Source organism: Somniosus microcephalus, chromosome 15 (assembly GCF_052327205.1).
Source record: "Somniosus microcephalus isolate GS21.2 chromosome 15, FLI_Smic_1.0, whole genome shotgun sequence".
NCBI lineage: Eukaryota > Metazoa > Chordata > Chondrichthyes > Squaliformes > Somniosidae > Somniosus > Somniosus microcephalus.
This window is the reverse complement of record NC_141001.1, coordinates 90,242,414-90,263,783: the sequence shown is the minus strand read 5'-3', so window position 1 is coordinate 90,263,783 and position 21,370 is coordinate 90,242,414. Positions and strand designations below refer to the sequence as shown.

The 21,370-nt window shown below is 45.8% G+C and overlaps 1 protein-coding gene across 3 annotated transcripts; it reads left to right on the top strand.

Annotated features, from left to right (window-relative positions):
* The first annotated feature begins 1,585 nt into the window (after positions 1-1,585).
* On the top strand, positions 1,586-21,116 carry LOC147107076 (uncharacterized). Of its 3 annotated transcripts, none has more exons than XM_086008114.1 (5): positions 2,133-2,596; positions 4,883-5,210; positions 7,268-7,519; positions 13,070-13,211; positions 20,399-20,723. In XM_086008114.1, the coding sequence occupies exons 2-5, from the start codon at positions 4,897-4,899 to the stop codon at positions 20,516-20,518; spliced, it is 828 nt and encodes a 275-aa protein (XP_085864240.1). In that variant the 5' UTR covers positions 2,133-2,596; positions 4,883-4,896; the 3' UTR covers positions 20,519-20,723. The 3 variants fall into 3 exon arrangements, with proteins under 3 accessions (XP_085864241.1, XP_085864240.1, XP_085864239.1); XM_086008113.1 differs by having other exon boundaries at positions 4,880-5,210; XM_086008115.1 differs by lacking the exon at positions 7,268-7,519 and having other exon boundaries at positions 1,586-2,596; positions 4,880-5,210; positions 20,399-21,116.
* Positions 21,117-21,370: the final 254 nt, after the last annotated feature.

Genomic DNA, 21,370 nt, shown 5'->3' with positions numbered 1-21,370 from the left:
CTGAACTTGCAGCACTCCATTCTCTCAGATCCAACCCTGACATTGTCATTAAACCTGCTGATAAGGGTGGTGATGTTGCTGTTTGGCGAACCGACCTCTACCTAGTGGAAGCTGAACGCCAACCTCCTACCTCCACCTGGACCATGACCCCACTACCGAACATCAAATCACCGTTTTCAAGACTGTCACTGACCTCATCTTCTCTGGAGATCTTCCCCCCACGGCCACCAACCTCATAGTCCCCCAACCCTGCACAGCCCGCATCTACCTCCTTCCCAAGATCTACAAACAGGACTGCCCTGGTAGACCCATTGTTTCAGCCTGTTCTTGCCCCATGGAACTTATCTCTTCCTATCTCGACTCTATCATTGCTCCCCTTGTCCAGTCTCTTCCCACCTACATCCGTGACTCTTCTGACCCCCTCCGCCACTTTAACAGTTTCCAGTTTCCTGGCCCCAACCGCCTCCTTTTCACCATGGACGTACAATCCCTCTACACCTCCATCCCCCACCAGGATGGCCTGAGGGCACTCCGCTTCTTCCTTGAACAGAGGCCCGACCAGTCCCCATCCACCACCACCCTCCTCCGCCTGGCTGAACTTGTTCTCACATTGAACAACTTCTCCTATGATTCCACTCATTTCCTCCAAATTAAAGGTGTTGCTATGGGTACCGTCATGGGTCCTAGCTATGCCTGCCTTTTCGTGGGATATGTGGAACACTCTTTGTTCCGGTCCTACTCGGGTCCCCTCCCTCACCTCTTATTCTGGTACATTGATGACTGTATCGGTGCCATTTCCTGCTCTCGCCCTGAACTGGACAATTTCATTCACTTTGCCTCCAATCTCCACCCTTCCGTCACCTTCACATGGTCCATCTCTGACTCTTCCCTTCCCTTCCTCGACTTCTCCATCTCTGGGGATAGGTTATTGACCAAGATTCACTACAAGCCCACTGACTCCCATAGCTACCTGGACTACACTTCCTCCCACCCACCTCCTGTAAGGATTCCATTCCATTCTCCCAGTTTCTCCATCTCTGCCACATCTGCTCCAACGATGCCACCTTCCACACCAGTGCTTCCGACATGCCTTTTTTCCTCAACCGAGGATTCCCCTCTACTGTGGTTGACACGGCCCTCAACCGGGTCCGTTCTATCTCCCGCACTTCAGCCCTCACCCCTGCCCCTCCCTCCCGGAACCACGATAGGGTCCCCCTTGTCCTCGCCTTTCACCCCACCAGCCTCCACATTCAACGGATCATCCTCCACCATTTCTGCCACCTCCAACGTGATCCCACCACCAAACGCATCTTCCCCTCCCCACCCCTTTCAGCATTCCTTAGGGACTGCTCCCTCCGAGACACCCTGGTCCACTCCTCTATCACCCCCAGCACCCCTTCCCCTTTGCCCGGCACCTTACCGTGCAAGCGCAGGAGATGCAGCACCTGCCCATATACCTCCCCCCCCCCCCCCCCACTGTCCAGGGCCCCAAACACCCCTTCCAGGTGAAACAGCAATTTACTTGTACTTCTTGCAATCTGGTATACTGTATTCGCTGCTCACGATGTGCTCTCCTCTACATTGGGGAGACCAAACACAGATTGGGTGACCGCTTTGCTGAACACCTCTGTTCAGTCCGGAAGGGTGGCCCCGAGCTTCCGGTCGCCTGTCATTTCAATTCACCGTTCTATTCCCACTCAGACCTCACCGGCTGCGGGCTCTTGCATTGTTCCACGGAAGCTCACCGTAAACTCGAGGAACAGCACTTCATCTTCCGATTAGGCACCTTTACAGCCTTCCGGACTCGATATCGAGTTCAGCAACTTCAGATCATAACCTCGACCCCTATTATATTTTTTATCCACACTTTTGGTTTGTGACTTTTCCTTGTTTTTCTCTCTCCCACATGGCAGCTGTCTTTCACTCTGCCAGCGCATTTCACACTTCATTTAGAGCCATTGTCTGTTTCTTTACCTGTCCTATTACTATCTCGTCTCACCTTGAATATCTCTTAATGCCTCTTTTTTCATCCCCTCCTCCATTTCCCAGCCCCCAAACTGCCTTTTGTTTCTTTTCCTGCCTCTTCTCTCAGTTCTGTAGAAGGGTTTCGACCCGCAACGTTGACTCTCTTTCTCTCTCCACGGATGTTGCCTAGCCTGCTGAATTTTTCCAGCATTTTCTGTTGTTATTTCGGATTTCCAGCATCCGCAGTATTTTGCTATCCTATAGTTTGCACGTGTTTTGAAAACCGTGAAACATTTGAGCAAACAGTGAAACATTTGGAATAAAACCGAACTGCAAAGTGGCGAGAGAGAAACAGGGAGCCGCGTGGAGTACAACGTGGAATGATTGAGCCTGACAGCCAGTGAGTGACTGGCCAGTACTGAGAAAGTGGAACAAACGGTCTCTGAGGCCTGACTCGTTGCCATGGAAACGACGCCACCACGTCTGCTTGAGCCTCCGGACTGTTTTGATTGGTGGAGATGGGAAGCATCGCGCGAGGGATTGTGGGGAACGGCCGGCTTGGGGCGGCCATGTTTGCTGCAGCTGGGCGATGAGCGGAGGCTGAGCTGTGGCTGCAGCCGGACCCAGAAAGGTAAAGAAAACATTTGCCAAGGGGGATAAGGGGATGGAAGAGAAAAGTGAGTGCGTGAATTATTGGCAGTGATAATTCTGCACTGACATCACCGAGAACTGCAAAAACAAAAACCAGCGCCAGACAGACTTCTTTGCAGTCCCCTCACCTTGCAAAATAAAAGTGGACCAATTACCGCAGGAGAGAAGACGCATCAGTTTTGGCACTTTCTGTGTTTGCATTCACAACACAGAAAAATTGTAAAAGATTTTTGACATGCCAAATTGAGGGGGGTGGGGGGGGAATTGATTAATGAGTGATTTAAAAAAAAAAAGTCAAAATGCAAAGATATCAGTAAAAATCATTACCACGTTTTGTGGGGTTCTTGTTAGTGCTGTCAGTTTGGGGGTGGTGAGTTCCGTTTTCTTCTCAGCATTGTATCAAGCACCAGACGTTGCTCCTAAGGGTTGGTAGACAACAATAGCAATTTGCATTTATATAGCGCCTTTAATGTAGTAAAACTTCCTTTGCAGGAGCGTTATAAGACAAAAATTGACACCAAGCCAAGTTATGAGATATTAGGACAGATGCTTGGCAGGGGTCAATTTTGAGGGGTGTCTTAAAGGAGGAAAGAGAGGCGGAGAGGTTGATGGAGAGAATTCCAGAGCTTACGGCCGAGGCAGCTTAAGGCACCGCTGCTAGTGGTGGAGTGATTAAAATCAGGGATGCGCAAGAGGCCAGAATTGGAGGAGCTCAGAGGGCTGGAGGAAATTATAGAGATAGGGAGGAATGAGGTCATGGAGGGATTTGAAAACAAGGATGGGAATTTTAAAATTGAGGCGTTGCAGGACTGGGAGCCAATGTAAGTCAGCGAGCACAGGAGTAATGGGTGAATGGGACTTGGCCCGAGTTAGGATACGGACAGCAGAGTTTTGGATGAGCTCAAGTTTATGGAAGGTGGAAGATAGGAAGCCTGCCAGGAGAGTGTTGGAAAAGAGGTAACAGAGGCATGGATGAGAGTTTCAGCAGCAGATGAGCTGAGGCTGGCGAAGTAGGCGGTCTTGTTGATGAAGCGGATATGTGGTCGGAAGCTCATCTCGGGGTCGAATACGACGCCAAGGTTGAGAACGGTCTGGTTCAGCTTCAGACAGTTGCCAGGGAGAGGGATAGAGACAGTGGCTTCGGAACTGAGTTTGTGGCGGGGACTGAAGACAATGGCTTCGGTCTTCCCAATATTTAGTTGGAGAAAATTTCTGCTCATCCAGTACTGGATGTCAGACAAGCAGTGTGATAAATTGGAGATTATGGATGGGTTGAGAGAGGTGGTGGTGAGGTAGAGCAGGGTGTCTTCAGCGTACATGTGGAACCGGCGTTGTGTTTTCAGATAATGTCACAGAGAGGAATCATGCAGATGAAAATAGGAGGGGCCAAGGGTGTTTTTTTGAGGAGAGGGGTGAACATGGGCTCCAGTCTCTCGAGTGTGTCTTAATTATTGTTGGCTGCAATAAATCTAATTTTAATTGTAGCTTTTATCAAGTAAAGTTGGTCATGATTGTGAGCACCTTTTCTTTTTAAAAAGGTATTTCTGTACATATTCAAACTACATCGATCAAGCATGAAGTTGTACTTTTGTTTTCCCTCCACCAAATAAGTAAAAGATTGCAACCAAATCGACGTGACAAACTCATTAAAGCAATTGCTGCTTTTGTTCATGTCTGCTGTTTCATGTGAGATTAAAATTATGTATTGAGTTGGAATCTGATTATTTTAAACTAGTGATTCAAGTGGGCTGTAGGATGCTACAGATACTTTTAATACAGTAACTTGTCCTTGTGATTTTTGTAATGGAGGGCATATGTAGCTATTTGTACTGTACCCACTTGAGCTGCGAAAAACACCTGGTTGTACAATTAGATCATCAATTTTGGTCTTCCAAACCTGGGTCACATTTAAGAGAGTATTGTGAGCTATATAACTCTAGGGTGAAATATTGGTGATTAAAGGGGTGTCATATGTTAATGGTGAGAACAATCTGAAAATGATGAATTAATATAACAATCTTAGCACAATGTTAAAGCTTAGTGTACAATTCCCACTCATAATAGATTTTCTTGATATTCTTAATATGCCTCATTGTGTAGTAATGGAATCTCCTTTTCATGCAGTCCTTTTAGCACTGATTTGCCAAATATAGTCATTTAGCTTTCATACAAGATTTGTAAAATAAATTTGTGAAAATCTCTAATAAAGGTTGGTGTCACTTTTAAAGCCCTAATCTTCTGATACTGTCTTTATTTTGACCAGAAGAGTTTCTGTGAAGAATGTCTTCAACATTAAGTGAAAAAGAAGATTTGAAAACAAATTCTCATTCAAATCTATATCAGCAAAACAGTAGGTCAGAAATTGAGGTCCAATCCATGAGTTGTGATTTATCCTCTTCAGCGGATTCCACTTCTTCTCTGCTGTCTCCCATTTACCAGGAAAGTTATGAAAGTGAAGATGAAGAAAATGAGTCTCCAAACAAGCAGACAAACAGACTTTCGAGGAGAGTATCAGAATCTACTCCAAGGAGATGGATAGATAGTGCTTCAAAAAGTCCAGTAGTTTCTACTCCAGGCAGACAAAAAGAATCCAGGTATACCTTTGTATTTTAGCCAACTATAGGTTAAATGTTCTCCTTTTTCAAAGGAAGTTTTCTTCCAACAGTAGCTGACGGAACCCTTGCGAATGTCAGTAATATTTTCCGTACTTCTGTTCTCACCCCCTCCTTCTCCATTCATAACTGTGACCAGGTCCCCCTTGTCCTCGCCTTCTGTCCTATTCCTCACTGTCTGTCCCATCAGCCTCTGAATTTGCCAGATCGTCTGCCATTTCTGCCACCTACAACATGACTCCAGCACGATGCACATCTTCACTACCCAGATTTACTTCCTGGAGAGACCATTTTCTCCAGGATAGTCTTGTTCAATGTTCTACCACCCGAGTTTCAGTTGCCTTTCTCCTGGCACTTTCCCATGCGACCACAGCAAGTAAAATATTTGTCCATTCCCCTCTTCCTGCATCGCTATCCAGGACCCCAAGCAGTTTTTCTATGCGAGACAGCAATTTACATCTGCGTCCTCCAATTCACTATACTGTATTCACTATTCACTGTAGTCCCTTCAACATTGGGGAGGCAAAGTGCCAATTAGGTAATTGCTCTGCCGAACACCCTTCTGTTTGCAAGCATGGCCCTAAGTTACCTGTGCATCATCCTCGTGCTCTCATTCTGACTTTGGCCTCTTACACTGTCTCAACCAAGTTGAGTACAAAGCTTCAGGAGCAGTTTCATTTTTCTCCTTGGTACTCTACAGCCCTCTGCATATTGACTTTAGTAACTTTTATCCTTAACAATAGTCTACATTTTCTTTACAGTAAACACCGCTGCTGTTGGGGGTGGCAGCTGTTCATCTGTGTCTGAATAAAGGGAAGGTGGCTTGAAGTACTGGGTAAAGGGCCTTGGGCAAAAGACAGTTCTGGAGAGTGGGCTATGCTCTTGGTGTTAGCCCGTTCATTCATTCTTTTTGTGAGACTGACATACTCATTGTTTGTCCAGCATTTCAGTTTTCATTTTAGACCTGCATCATCTAACAATTTTCCCCTTTTTCTTTACAGCAGGTTGCAAGTTATTTAACCCATTGATGCCCTCTTTCTTATTGGATTGTCTGTTTTTTCTCCTTTTTTGATTGTTTAACTTTTAATTGTCATCTCTGAAGAAGGGTTCCACCTGGAACATTAACTTGTCTTTTCTCTCTAAATGCTGACTGACTTGTGTATTTTCATTATTTTCTGTTACTGTTGTGGGTTAAAACTGTTGTCCTTTTATTGTGCTGATATTCCACAATCTCTTATGCATTGAAAGTTGGTCCATAAGTGGTTGAATAACCTGCACTGAACGCAGTGCCTCATAGGGCTACTTGTGACCTACAAACAAGCCTGAAGAATGGATTCATGTCTAATCCAATCATTCAGCACTATCTGCAGTTCTCATTCACTTTATGTCTGCAGTAAAGCCCTTTTCTAAGCACAGTAATGTTGCCTTTTGTTTATTGATTTTAACTGAACGTGGAACGATTTCTCATCAAGCAATGGGGCTAATTTCTTCATTAAACATGTAATTTCCTTATGAGCAATTTGCATGTTCAGTTGCAGTTCAATAGATCACATGTATATAGCGTGTCATTTGGTTCACAGGCTTATTCTGCTTAATCATAGCCTGAATTCCCCAGTACAGCACAGGTGTGTTTATATTTACTGTTTAAAATCTATTGATTAAAGTTGTACCAAAGGTTATTGGTACAGTACGATAGCAAAATACTGCAGATGCTGGTTTGTATACAGATATACAGTGTTTGTCATTGACATCATGTCATTCATAAAAGAGGTGATATAATAATAATCAACTTTATTGTCATTGTTAGTGCACAAGTGCAGTACAACGAAATGTAGGCTTGCGGCTCCCGAGAGTGTACATTTAGATTAAGACATTTAAACATTGTTATAAGAGTTATTTCATGGTGCAGAAGACCTGTGTTGTCATAGACCTTTGCACGACTCGAGGAGTGCTTGCAAAACAATATGTTGTCTTATGCAGTAAGTTTATTCCAAAAAAAAGTCTGGAAAATTCTAAACTACAATTCTGATTCCACATAGACAGAACAGTTGGTTGAAAAGAGAAACCCTACACTCGAGTTGTCATTTGGAGTTTTCGAGAGGTTCCACCACTTCTCTGCTCTCTCCTATTTACCATGACAGCTATGAAAGTGAAGAGGGGGAGATTGAGGCCCCCAAGACACCTGCAAGTGGAGCGTCAAATAGAGAGGTGACATCTACTACAGACAGACAGAAAGACGCTGTGTCAGAGAGATCAACAATATTTACTCCAATCAGACCAAAAATGTCCAGGTACATCATTCCACCATACAGCTGTTAGATCTGTTACGGGTTATTAATTCATTATTACACACATTTTCTAAATTACACTTTTAGTTCAACTGAACCAAAACTATGGAAAATTATGCTTACTTTCTCACTGATTACAGATAAAAGGTACTTATTGGCTATCTGAACAAGACCTGCTGCTGTTATTGGTACTTTGGAGAACATGTAAACAGGGTAGTTTAGTGCAGTCTCCTGTTAAGACAGGGAATGGTTTACAGCCCATTGATAGTAAAGTATACTTGGACATCAAGAGCGATTCTGAATTTCTGATCGAGAGCATAGTTTAGTTGTCAAGTGTGGTCTTGTAATTATGCTGTTAGGAGAGAAATCCTGTGTGGTGCTATCAACCACAATTTTAACTTTTTACACATATTTCTGTCAGCAAAGAATACTGTTCAACTGTTGGCATGTAATATCAGTGAATCCTATTATTAAACTATTTTACAGGCCACTGATGCTCATGAATTTTAAGTTTTTCATGCAAATAAATGCTAGCAATGCACTATTCTGTGTGTGCTTTATTAATTGCTATGATGCTTCCACACAGTTGAATAGACATTGTCGAGGCTGATGCTTGATTAATGGCCACATGAGTGTGGTCTCAGAGGGTGACTGTCATCTTTTAAGCCATGCAAGGAATCAGTACCTTCAGGAGGGAACGGGAGAAAATGAGCAAGAAAAGCATGGGAAAATGGTGAAGGGTTCAATTTAATGAAGAATGGTTGTACAGGTAGTGATTTTCCCTGCAGTTTACAAAGTAGAATTAGTGCATGTGTAGTCCCAACAAGCAAAGAATTAATTTGTAGTCTTCAAATCAGTACTTTGTAAAAGTTTTAGAAATAAGCTTGTTAGTATGTTTCTGCCTTAAAAATTATATAAAGTTCAATTATAAAATGTACCTGTCATGAAGGATCATATAACCCAGTCCAGTGGTTTAAATCTCTACCAGTTCATGGTTCAGAACCCACTATCTGAATCTGTAAGAGCAATCTATAATCTGATGGACTAATGAAAACAGAATCCTGTAGTGATTGCAGTAATTGATTTCTGTTACTGGAACTGATTATTTCATTAAACGCATCTAAAAATGGGTGTCATATAATTAAACTGAATAAGAATATAAGAATTGGAGCAGGAATAGGCCACTTGGCCCCTCGAGCCTGCTCCGCCATTCAATAAGGTCATGGCTGATCTTGGGCTCAAAGCCACTTCCCTGCCTGCTTCCCCATAACCCTTCACTCCCTTACCTTGCAAAAATCTGTTTATCTCCACCTTAAATGTATTTAATGACCCAGCCTCCATGGATCTCTGGGGCAGAGAATTCCACAGATTAACGACCCCCTGAGAGAAGAAATTCTTCCTCATCTCAGTTCGAAAAGAGCGACCCATTATTCTGAAACTATGCCCCCGAGTTCTAGATTTCCCCACGAGGGGAAACATCCTCTCTGCATTTACCTTGTCGAGCCCCCTCAGTATCTTATATGTTTCAATAAGATCACCTCTCATTCTTCTAAATTCCAATGAGTATAGGCCCAACCTGCTCAACCTTTCCTCATAAGTCAACCCCCTCATCTCGGGAATCACCCGAGTGAATCATAAGAACATAAGAAATATGAGCAGGAGTAGGCCATTCGGCCCCTCGAGCCTGCTCCGCCATTCAATAGGATCTGATCTTGGCCTCAACTCCTTTCCCGCCCGCTCCCCATAACCCTTGACTTCCCTGTAGCTCAAATATCTGTCTATCTCCGCCTTGAATATATTCAATGACTCCGCCTCCACAGCTCCCTGAGACATAGAAACATAGAAAAATAGGAGCAGGAGTAGGCCATTCGATCCTTCGAGCCTGCTCCGCCATTCAATATGATTATGGCTGATCCTCTATCTCAATACCGTATTCCCGCTCTCTCCCCATACCCCTTGATGCCTTTTGTGTCGAGAAATCTATCTATCTCCTTCTTAAATACCTTCAGTGACTTGGCCTCCACAGCCTTCTGTGGTAGAGAATTCCACAGGTTCACCAGCCTCTGAGTGAAGAAATTTCTCCTCATCTCAGTCGTAAATGTCCTACCCCGTATCTTGAGACTGTGACCCCTCGTTCTAGAGCCCCCCAGCCAGCAATCGTCTCTGAACTGCCAACAATGCAAGTATATCTTTCCTTAAATAAGGAGAACAAAACTGCACGCAGTACTCAAGGTTTGGTCTCATCAATCCCCTGTACAGTTGTAGCAGGACTTCCCTGCTTTTATACTCCAACCCCCTTGCAATAAAGGCCAACATTCCATTTGCCTTTTTGATTACTTGCTGTACCTGCATGCTAACTTTTTGTGTTTCATGCACAAGGACCCCCAGGTCCCTCTGAACTGTAGCATTTTGTAATCTCTCTCCATTTAAATAATTTGCTTTTTTATTTTTCCTGCCAAAGTGTATAACCTCGCACTTTCCCACATTATACTCCATCTGCCAAATGTTTGCCCACTCACTACGCCTGCCTATTTCCCTTTGCAGATTCTTTGAGTTCTCTGCACAACTTGCTTTCCCACCCACCCTTGTACCATCCGCAAACTTGGCTACATTACACTCGGTCCCTTCGTCCAAGTCATTAATGTATATTGTAAGTAGTTGAGGCCCCAGCACCGATCCCTGTGGCACCCCACTAGTTACTGTTTGCCAACCAGAAAATGACCCATTTATCACAACTCTCTGCTTTCTGTTAGTTAGCCAATTCTTTATGCTAATATATTACCCCCAACTCCGTGAGCTCTTATCTTAGGCAGTAACCTTTTATGTGGCACCTTATCGAATGCCTTCTGGAAATCCAAATACCCCACATCCACTGGTTCACCCTTATCCACCCTGCTCGTTACCACCTCAAAGAACTCCAGCAAATTTGTTAAACTGGTTGGCGGACAGAAAGCAGAGAGTAGGAATTAACGGCTCTTTTTCCGAGTGGCAAGCAGTGACTAGTGGGGTACCGCAGTGATTGGTCCTTGGACCCCAGCTATTCACAATATACATTAATGATCTAGATAAGGGAACTAGATGTAATAACTCCAAGTTTGCAGATGACACAAAGCTGGGTGGGCGTGTGTGTTGTGAGGAGGATACCGAGAAACTCCAGGATGATTTGGACAGGTTGGGTGAATGGGCAGAAGCGTGGCAGATGCAATATAACGTGGATAAATGCGAGGTTATCCACTTTGGTGTCAAAAACAGAAAGGCAGACTATTATCTGAATGGCAATAGATTGGGAGAAGGGGAAGTGCAACGAGACCTGGGTGCCCTTGTGCACCAGTCACTGAAGGTAAGCATGCAGGTGCAGCAGGCGGTGAAGAAGGCAAATGGTATGTTGGCCTTCGTAGCGAAAGGGTTTGAGTACAGGAGCAAGGATGTCCTGCTGCAGTTGTACAGGGCCTTGGTGAGACCACACCTTGAGTACTGTGTGCAGTTTTGGTCGCCTTATCTGAGGAAGGATGTTCTTGCCATGGAAGGAGTTCAGCGAAGATTCACAAGGCTGATCCCTGGGATGGCAGGAATGACGTATGAGGAGAGATTGGGTCGATTGGGATTATACTCGCTGGAGTTTAGAAGAATGAGAGGGGATCTCATCGAAACTTATAAAATTCTGACAGGTCTGGACAAATTAGATGCAGGTAGAATGTTCCCGATGGTCGGAGAGTCCAGAACCAGGGGTCATAGTCTAAGGATAAGGGGTAAGCCATTTAGGACAGAGATTAGGAAGAATTTCTTCACCCAGAGAGTGGTGAACCTGTGGAATTCTCTACCACAGAAGGCAGTTGAGGCCAAGTCTTTAAATATATTCAAGAAGGAGTTAGATATATTTCTTAGAGCTAAAGGTATCAAGGGATATGGGGAGAAGGCAGGTACGGGGTACTGAGTTTGGATGATCAGCCATGATCTCATCGAATGGCGGAGCAGGGTCGAGGGGCCGAATGGCCTACTCCTGCTCCTATCTTCTATGTATGTATGTTACCTTATTTCCCTTTCATAAATCCATGCTGACTCTGCTTGACTGCATTATGATTTTCCAAATGCCCTGCTACTGCTTCCTTAATGAAGGACTCCAGCATTTTCCCAACAACAGATGTTAGGCTAACTGGTCTACAGTTTCCTGCTTTCTGTCTCCCTCCTTTCTTAAATAGGGGTGTTACATTTGCGGTTTTCCAATCTGCTGTGACCGCTCCAGAGTCCAGGGAATTTTGGTATATTGCAACCAACGCATCCACTATCTCTGCAGCCACTTCATTTAAGACCCTGGGATGCAGGCCACCTGGTCCAGGGGACTTGTCGTCTTTTAGTCCCATTATTTTACCAAGTACTTTTTCCTTAGTGATAGTGATTGTCTTTAGTTCTCCCCTCCCTGTGGCCCCTTGATTATCCATTATTGGGCTGTTAGCGTCTTCTACCGTGAAGACAGATACAAAATATTTGTTCAGAGTCTCTGCCATTTCCCCATTCCCTATTATTAATTCCCCAGTCTCATCCTCTAAGGGACCAACATTTACTTTAGCTACTCTCTTTTATATGAACCTGTAGAAGCTCTTACTTTCTGTTTTAATATTTCTTGCCAGTTTACTCTCATTATACATCTTCTCTTTTTTTAGTCATCCTTTGCTGGTTTTTAAAAATTTCCCAATCTTGGCAACATTGTATGCCTTCGTTTTCAATTTGATACCATCCTTTACTTCCTTAGTTAGCCACGGAGTGTGCTCCTTCTCTTAAAATCTTTCTTGGGTCCAAAGACATTGCATAATTTTTACACTGTCAAAATCTGTACCACAAAAATATCAGGATGCCTTTATACTCTAGTTTCACTGTCCTTGCAAAGCAGTTTCTGCTAAAGTGTTAGTATAACTTTGAAGTTGAGTCCCGACAAACTCCAGGGAAGAATGCTGAGAGACCTCCAGCTGATTGAACCTTACATCACTTGGCTTTGAAACTGCATGGAGTGTCACGCTAATTCAGTGTTAAATCTGGTTTGAAATGTGCTCATGGGCTTTCCTAACCACTTTGTAAACGTACCTAGAACTTATTTAAACATATTGAGAGTACCAGTGCTCATATCTGCACTCTCAAATTTGAATTTTAAGGCTTGGAGAGGGGTTTCACAGATAGATATAATCACGTGTGAACAGAGCCCTTGTGTGGCTGACAAATTTGAGTTGGAGCCAGGCAGTATAAATGGGTAGCTGCCTGGCTGGTGCCTCGAACTTTATCTACTGGTCTTTGAATGGTAGCTACAATATGAATGCAGTGTTGGTCTCGTATCCACTCATGTGTAATGCTCCTAGATTGTGTTGTGTATCATTGCTTGATGAGATGTAGTTTGTAAATCACTGTTTGTTGCTGTTTATCTTCTGTGCAAGTTATCGAGGACCCATAAAAGTAAGATAAATCTGTTCCTGTGCTATATTTTCAGGTGCTCATGCATTTAATGTCTGCAGCAAGCAGTGCATTGTATAAATTCTGTAATGAAGTAATTCATTTCTTCCAAAGACTTAAAGCTTCCTTAAGAAAGGCAAAACTAAGTGAACAGGAGGAGCAACGTTTTAAGGAAGTTGATCTTACTGCCTGGGAGGAGTGGCTTATCAAGAAAGCAAAGGAAGAACGCACTGAAACACAAATCAAATCTCAACAGGCAAGTGCTTCAGTTACATGTCAGTGTCACTACTTGAAAGATTGAATGATAGATTGTTTCTAATGGATTTGTAGTAATTGTACTATTTTGTTTGCTTTCAGTTCAGTACTCTAAAAACAAAAGCATGGCTTAGGTTTATAGACATTAAAAGGCTGCTGTAAATAATGTTGATTCTATGATGAATTAGTAGATTATAATGAAATTCCAATAACATGCTTGTTTAGCACAATTTAGTGCTGCTTTTTAGTTACAAAATGCTTGTGAAGAATAGAAATAATGAAAATAATTTCAGGAACAGTCCAAATCTGTTGCATTGAAAATTCTTGAGATCCAAAGAACAGTGGAATGAATTAGGTATGAATGTCATTTAAATTATCTTTAGTGTAGATTATCCACATTTTATTTATTCTGAAAAATCCCCTCCTAAACTGGCAGTAATCTGAATTCAGGAGTGAATACTGAACAGTCCTTGTGCCAATCAAGCGGGCTGCTTTGTCCTGGATGGTGTCGAGCTTGTTGAGTGTTGTTGGAGCTGCACTCATCCAGGTAAGTGGAGAGTATTCCATTACACTCCTGGCTTGTGCCTTGTAGACGGTGGAAAGGCTTTGGGGAGTCAGGAGACGAGACACACGGCACAGTGTACCCAGTCTCTGACCTGCTCTTGTAACCATACTATTTATGTGACTGGTCCAATTAAGGTTCTGGTCAATGGTAACCCCCCCAGGATGTTGATGGTGGGGGATTCGGTGATGGTAATGCTGTTGAATGTCAAGGGGCAGTGGTTAGACTCTCGTTAGAGATGGTCATTGCCTGGCACTTGTGTGGCGCGAATGTCATAATCTGTTGGCTGTGGTCATGTGTGGCACACTGTGACATATGTACAGTATTTGCCGATAGGATAGTGTATGATTGACAACTGCAGGTTGTATGCAGAGGGATTAGTGCAGGAAGTTGTCGGATAGTGTCTAGGGATTTGAAGACGCCTCAAATATAACCTTGGGACACAAACGTAAGTTGAATTTGACGGTTGGAGCCGGGGTCGCGGGTTTGATCCCTGTGCGGGCTGTGGTAAACCACTGTTATAGTTATCACTGTATATTGTTCTCACTGTCACATCACTACACGAGGTCGCCTCTTGTCGCACTGTTATACCTGGGCTGACCACCTCCGACTCCGCCCATTACCTGCCCAGGTATAAAGGTAGCTGACTGGCTAGTATTCCTCCCTGTTGGATCGGATCACCCACGAGGGTGGGCTCTGTTATTTAGCCAATAAAAACCTTCAGTTACGTTCTTAACTCGTCGCCTTTTATTGGACTAATTGATAGGCATATCAATTTTATTGACTAAATTTTAAAGATGTCTGATAATGAACAGCAACAGCAAGGAGCTCACCCAGCAGCACAGCAACAGCAGCCTCCAGACAACGGGCCACACCAGCCGGCTTGGCTGCAAGCCTTGAAACCACCATACCTGGATCTAAACCCACAGGCACCAAACTCAGCCAACGACTTCAAACACTGGCTGGACTGCTTCGAATCGTACCTGGAGGAAGCCGTCGTCCCTCAGAGATCCAAACTAAGAGTCCTGAAAGCCCAAGCGAGCCCGAGAGTATATACACTCATCCAGGACATGACTACGTACGACGACGCCATCAACCTACTGAAACAGCAGTACCGGAGCCCGGTAAACTACATGTACACTAGGCATCTCTTAAGATCTCGCCAGCAACAGCCAGGAGAATCGATAGCTGAATTTTCACGAGCGCTGAGACAACTCGGCAGGAACTGTGACTTTAAAGCGGTGACGGCTACTGCGAACATGGAAGACAATGTCCGCGACGCCTTGGTGAGAGGCCTACGTTCCGACTACACACGGCAAAGACTGCTTGAAGCTAAGGACATAGACCTGGACAAGGCCGAAGCCCTCGCCCTCACCCTAGAGGCCACCCAGCAAGACCAGGAAGCGTTTGCCAGGTACTATTCGCGACCCTGGGACTCGGGCCCGACCCCCACCCCACCACCCTTCACAGCGCTGCCCCCGGGACCTACCTCAGCGTCTGCATCACGGATCCGACCGGGCCCGCTAGCCCCGGTACCGGCCCCGACATCAGGCAACCCCGATCGGGCCGCTGGCTGCTTCTTTTGCGGCCAGGAGAAGCATCCGAGGTCGCGCTGCCCAGCCAAAAACTCGACCTGCAAAACCTGCCTCAAGAAAGGCCACTTCTCCAAGGCCTGCAGAAGCAAATCCTCAGAAGCCAGCAGTGCCTCATGCGAACCCTGGGGGCGGCCATCTTTGTGCGGGGCAGCCGAAGCCTGCAGAGCCTCATGGGAAAACCAGGGGCGGCCATCTTTGTGCGGGGCAGCCGAAGCCTGCAGAGCCTCATGGGAAAACCAGGGGCGGCCATCTTTGTGCGGGGCAGCCGAAGCCTGCAGAGCCTCATGGGAACAGCAGGGGCGGCCATCTTTGTGCGGGGCAAACGATTTAAACAGAGCCTCATGTGAACTACGGGGGCCGCCATCTTCGCCGCCATCTTGTCATGACAACGACGCGCTCATCTACACCCTAGCTTCCGTGACCCTGGATCAAGCCCGCCCGCACCACCTGGCCAGCTCAATGATGGACATCAAAGTCAACGGCCACGCCACGACCTGCCTGTTCGACAGCGGAAGCACGGAGAGCTTCATCCACCCAGACACGGTGAGCCACTACTCCCTCCCCGTCCTGCCAACGCGCAGCCGCATCTCGATGGCATCGAGGTCGCACGCCACAGACATCAGCGGCTACTGTGTCGTGACATTGTCGGTTAAAGGGACAGAGTATAAACATTTTAAACTCCTCGTACTCCCCCAGCTGTGCGCTGCCGTCATACTAGGGCTGGACTTCCAATCCCACCTCCAAAGTGTAACCCTAGCATACGGTGGACCCCTCCCCCCACTCACAGTCGACAACCAGCGAAAGTTAAACCGCCCATCGCGTAACACCTGCAGCCTATCCACCCTCAAGGTACCGCCACCTTCCCTGTTCGCTAACCTCACCCCCGACTGCAAACCTGTCGCTACTAAGAGCAGGCGGTACAGCGCTGGGGACAGAGCCTTCATTAGCTCTGAGGTGCAGCGACTCCTGAAAGAGGGCATTATTGAGGGGAGCAGCAGCCCCTGGCGTGCCCAGGTGGTGGTAGTCAAGACCGGCGACAAAAATCGCCTGGTTATCGACTACAGCCAGACCATAAACAGATACACCCAGCTGGACGCATACCCCCTCCCCCGCATATCGGACATGGTCAATGAGATTGCACAATACCGCGTATTCTCGACCATCGACCTCAAGTCGGCCTACCACCAACTCCCCATCAGCCCGGAGGACAGCCAGTACACCGCCTTCGAGGCGAATGGCCGCCTCTACCAATTCCTTAGGGTCCCCTTTGGTGTCACCAACGGGGTCTCGGTTTTCCAACGGGAGATGGACCGGATGGTTGACCAGAACGGACTACAGGCCACTTTCCCCTATCTCGATAACGTCACCATCTGCGGCCGCAACCGGCAGGACCATGACGTGAATCTGGAGAAATTCCTCCGTACGGCCCAACGGCTGAACCTCACCTACAATAAGGAGAAATGCGTGTTTAACACAGCGCGCCTTGCCATCCTTGGCTGTGTAGTAGAGAACGGAGTCATCGGCCCCGACCCCGAAAGAATGCGCCCCCTCATGGAGCTACCCCTCCCCCACTGTCCAAAAGCACTTAGGAGAACCCTGGGGCTTTTCGCCTACTATGCCCAATGGGTACCCAATTATGCGGACAAAGCCAGACCCCTCCTGAAAACCACATCCTTCCCCCTCACGGAAGAGGCGTGCGCGGCCTTCTCCCTCATTAAGGGAGACATAGCCAAGGCCACAATGCACGCAGTGGATGAGTCAATCCCCTTCCAAGTGGAGAGCGATGCATCCGACTTCGCCCTAGCCGCTACCCTTAACCAGGAGGGTAGGCCGGTAGCCTTCTTCTCAAGGACCCTACAGGGCCCCGAGACCCGACACTCGTCGGTCGAGAAGGAAGCCCAGGCAATTGTGGAGGCAGTACGGCGCTGGAGGCACTACTTGGCAGGCAAACGATTTACCCTCCTCACCGACCAACGCTCGGTTGCCTTCATGTTTAATAACAAGCTGAGGGGCAAGATCAAGAACGACAAAATCTTGAGGTGGAGAATCGAGCTTTCCACCTATGATTATGAGATCTTGTACCGGCCCGGTAAACTGAACGACCCCCCTGATGCTCTTTCACGCATTACATGCGCCAGCGCGCAAAGTGATAGACTTCAGACCCTCCACAATGACCTCTGCCACCCCGGAGTCACCAGACTCTACCATTTCATTAAGGCCCGCAACCTGCCATACTCCATCGAGGAGGTCAGGACCATGACCAGGAACTGCCAGATCTGTGCTGAGTGCAAACCGCACTTCTATAAGCCGGACAGAGCAAGCCTGATCAAGGCCACCCGCCCCTTCGAGCGTCTGAGCATCGACTTCAAGGGGCCCCTACCGTCATCCGACCGTAATGTGTACTTCCTCAACATCGTTGATGAGTACTCCCGTTTCCCCTTTGCCTTCCCCTGCCCAGACATGACCAGTAACACGGTCATTAAATGCCTGAACAAACTCTTCGCCTTGTTCGGGTTCCCGAACTATATACATAGTGACCGGGGCGCCTCCTTCATGAGCGAGGAACTCCGTCAGTTCCTATTGGAGAGGGGTATTGCAGCAAGCAGGACCACCAGCTACAACCCCCGAGGGAACGGCCAGGTGGAAAGAGAGAACGCGACGGTATGGAAGGCCACCCTCTTAGCCTTAAAGTCTAAGGGCCTCCCAACCTCCCGCTGGCAAGAGGTCCTCCCGATTGCGCTGCACTCCATCCGGTCACTACTTTGCACTGCCATTAACACCACCCCCCATGCCCGAATGTTTGTCTTCCCCAGGAAGTCGACTACGGGAACCACCCTACCAACCTGGCTGACCTCTCCGGGACCCGTCTTGCTGCAAAAGCACGTGAGGGCCCATAAAACGGACCCCCTGGTCGAGAAGGTGAACCTCCTGCACGCCAACCCCCAGTACGCCTATGTGGCTTACCCAGACGGACGGGAGGACACTGTCTCCTTACGAGACCTCGCACCCTCACCCCCCCCCTCCCAACCCCCCGAGTCCAGCCGAGGTAGACGGCATGCCGGAACCCCACGAGCCTTTGCCGACTACGCAGACACCAGCTTTAACACCGGATAATGTAACACCGCCGCTGCGACGATCGGAGAGGCTAACGAAGCCTCCGGACAGACTGACATACCAGAGCTGGTAATACACTTCACCCCGCCGGACTCTAATCTAAACAAGGGGTGAATGTGGTAAACCACTGTTATAGTTCTCACTGTCACATCACTACACGAGGTCGCCTCTTGTCGCACTGTTATACCTGGGCTGACCACCTCCGACTCCGCCCATTACCTGCCCAGGTATAAAGGTAGCTGACTGGCTAGTATTCCTCCCTGTTGGATCGGATCACCCACGAGGGTGGGCTCTGTTATTTAGCCAATAAAAACCTTCAGTTACGTTCTTAACTCGTCGCCTTTTATTGGACTAATTGATAGGCATATCACGGGCCATTTATGTTTTTTGGTGGGGAGGGTAGTTTCTTATTATTATTTTTGAGCAGCTTAAGAAGTTTGGAAGGGAACTCACACGGGACCTGCGGTACTTTGGGGCAGAGCTGTGGAGCCTTGGTTCTGCCGAGAGCTCGTGGACCTGGAGGGTTGACCCTGTGCTTCTCTGTCCACAGCTGTTCCCTGACTGGCGGAGTGTTTCCAGCATTTAATGAACAATTCCAGAGCCAGCATCTGCTACATTTTGCTTTTTATTTTACTGCAATCTCCCCGTTTGTATTAAGAAATACAAATGTTGTGGTTAGGATCTGGAAAGCACTGCCTGAAAGGGTGGTGGAGGCAGTTTCAATAGTGGCTTTCAAAAGGGAATTGAACAAGTACCTGAAGGAAAAACAATTGCAGGGCTACAGGGAAAGGGCGGGGGAGTGGGACTAGCTGAAGTGCTCTTGCAGAGAGCCGGCACGGGCTCAACGGGCCGAATGGCCTCCTTCTGTGCTGTAACCAGTCTATGATTCAGATTGATTTTTCTGTTACTGTACCAAGGAATGATTTTGCCCTTATTTCTCCTATAGTCTTGTTATAAATTTTATCATCCAATCAAGTTAGATTTAACATGAGTATTCTTTGATTTGTATTTTTCATAATACCAGAGATGGTATTTTGACAGCCTTTTGTCAACTACAAGTCGCCACAAAATTACAGTAATAGTTATTGCAGCTGTTCATCTTGAATGTTTTTCTGGGAGTGTGAGAGTGCATCATAATGTAGTGAAGCTCTGTTATTTCCTGCTTGCTTTTTTTTAACTTGGCAAAACCAGTCTTTGGTGCTTCAAGGTACAATTGCTGAACTGATTACAGAAATTCTAGTGACAATTGTAATTTAAACCATTAAACAATATTGTAGCAATTAGGATCCTTGCTTTGCATCGTTTGAAGCTCACTAGGAGCTGGTATTTAGCCTACGAGCTATGACATTGACATGCTGCACCAAGTACTACACACTATCTTGCAGAATAAGCCAAGAAGCCATAGGACTGTTTTAATGGGTGTTGGTAGAGGGGGAATGCATTCCACAGAAAATGTTAATTAACTCTCCAATTAGTCAAAAATTATTTTCCATGTCAGTGGGAGATTGAGCTGTGATGGGGATTGATATGGGAATCCTAAAACATTAGATCTGTGGTAATAGTTTGGATTAAGGCAACTAATCTATTAGTGTATAAACCAATATAAAAGAGGTTACTTGTGAAATGTTGCAATACTAATGTATCAAAAATAATGGTGTTCTCCAATTAGAGTAATGGAGGCGAAAACCCTGGAATCTTTTAAGAAGCAGTTGGATGGTGATCGACTTTAGGATCTTTCTGGATTGATCAATTAAGATGAACTGTATAGCCTTACTCATCTATAACTATCTTGGCTTTGGTTGAGGCAGTCAAAAATGCAAAATTTTAAATTTTCCTATAAGCAAAATTCACTAAGGATTAAACACTCTCTAGCTTTTCTTTAAGTTTTGAATGTAGAAAATATTTTATACATTACAGCAGATGATATTAAAACAAGAAAAGTTAAAAGAGCACGAAGAACGTGAAAGGAAGAAAGTTCTTGCAGAAGGAGAGCATAAACGTTGGGTGCAGAGAAAAAATGAAAAGGTAAAAAATTAAAATTTGGTCCCCTTACCCTGATTTATGGCAGTTCATTCAACTGTCCTTCAGACATTGCGAGGGTGCAGAGGAAATTTACCAGAATGATACCAGGGATGAGGGACTTCAGTAACGTGGAGAGCCGAGAGAAGCTAGGATTTTTCTCTTTAGAACAGAGTAAGTTAAAGGGAGATTTAAGTGAAGATGCTCAATTTTGAGGGGTTTTGATCGATTAATACGAAGAAACTGTTTCCACTGGCGGATTGGTCAGTAAATAGAGGTTACAGAGTGAGGATAATTGGCAAAAGAACCAGAGGAGAGATGAGGAAAAAACATTTCAAACAGCAGGTTTTTATGATTTGAAATGCACTGCCTGAAAGGGTGTAGGAAGCAAATTTAGTCATAACTTTCAAAAGTGAATTGGATGTGTACTTGTAAAGGAACAAATTGCAGGGTTAACGGGGAAGAGCGGGGGAGTGGGACCAATTGGATAGCTCTTCAGAGCCGACACAGGCACGCAGCGCCAAATGGCCCTATTCTGTGCTGTATTATTTCAAGGATTGCAAAATGCATGAGAATATCCATAAAATGTATATTCATATGTAATTTAAGTGCAATATGTTAATACATTCTTGTAAAACAGACAAATTTCAATAAATCAGAAGAACCAATAGGTTAAAAAGCAACTGCCTAAAATTTGCTCTTGGACTGGCGATGTGTTACTGTTAATCCAGTTCTGCGGTTTTCTGTGTCGGTTTTCTGACTGGTAATTAAAATACGTAAATATCCAAGCTCCCTCCAATGCTTCGATCAGTAAACACTGTCTATAACTAATCCATACAACTCGGCAAGTTCCAGGTTTGATTTCCAGTT

Excerpts from the sequence above, each read along its gene's own strand:
- LOC147107076 (XM_086008114.1), top strand. The coding sequence starts at position 4,897 with ATGTCTTCAACATTAAGTGAAAAAGAAGATTTGAAAACAAATTCTCAT. Across the intron at positions 5,211-7,267 it reads GGCAGACAAAAAGAATCCAG|ACAGAACAGTTGGTTGAAAA; the intron begins GTATACCTTTGT and ends GATTCCACATAG. Across the intron at positions 7,520-13,069 it reads ATCAGACCAAAAATGTCCAG|ACTTAAAGCTTCCTTAAGAA; the intron begins GTACATCATTCC and ends TTTCTTCCAAAG.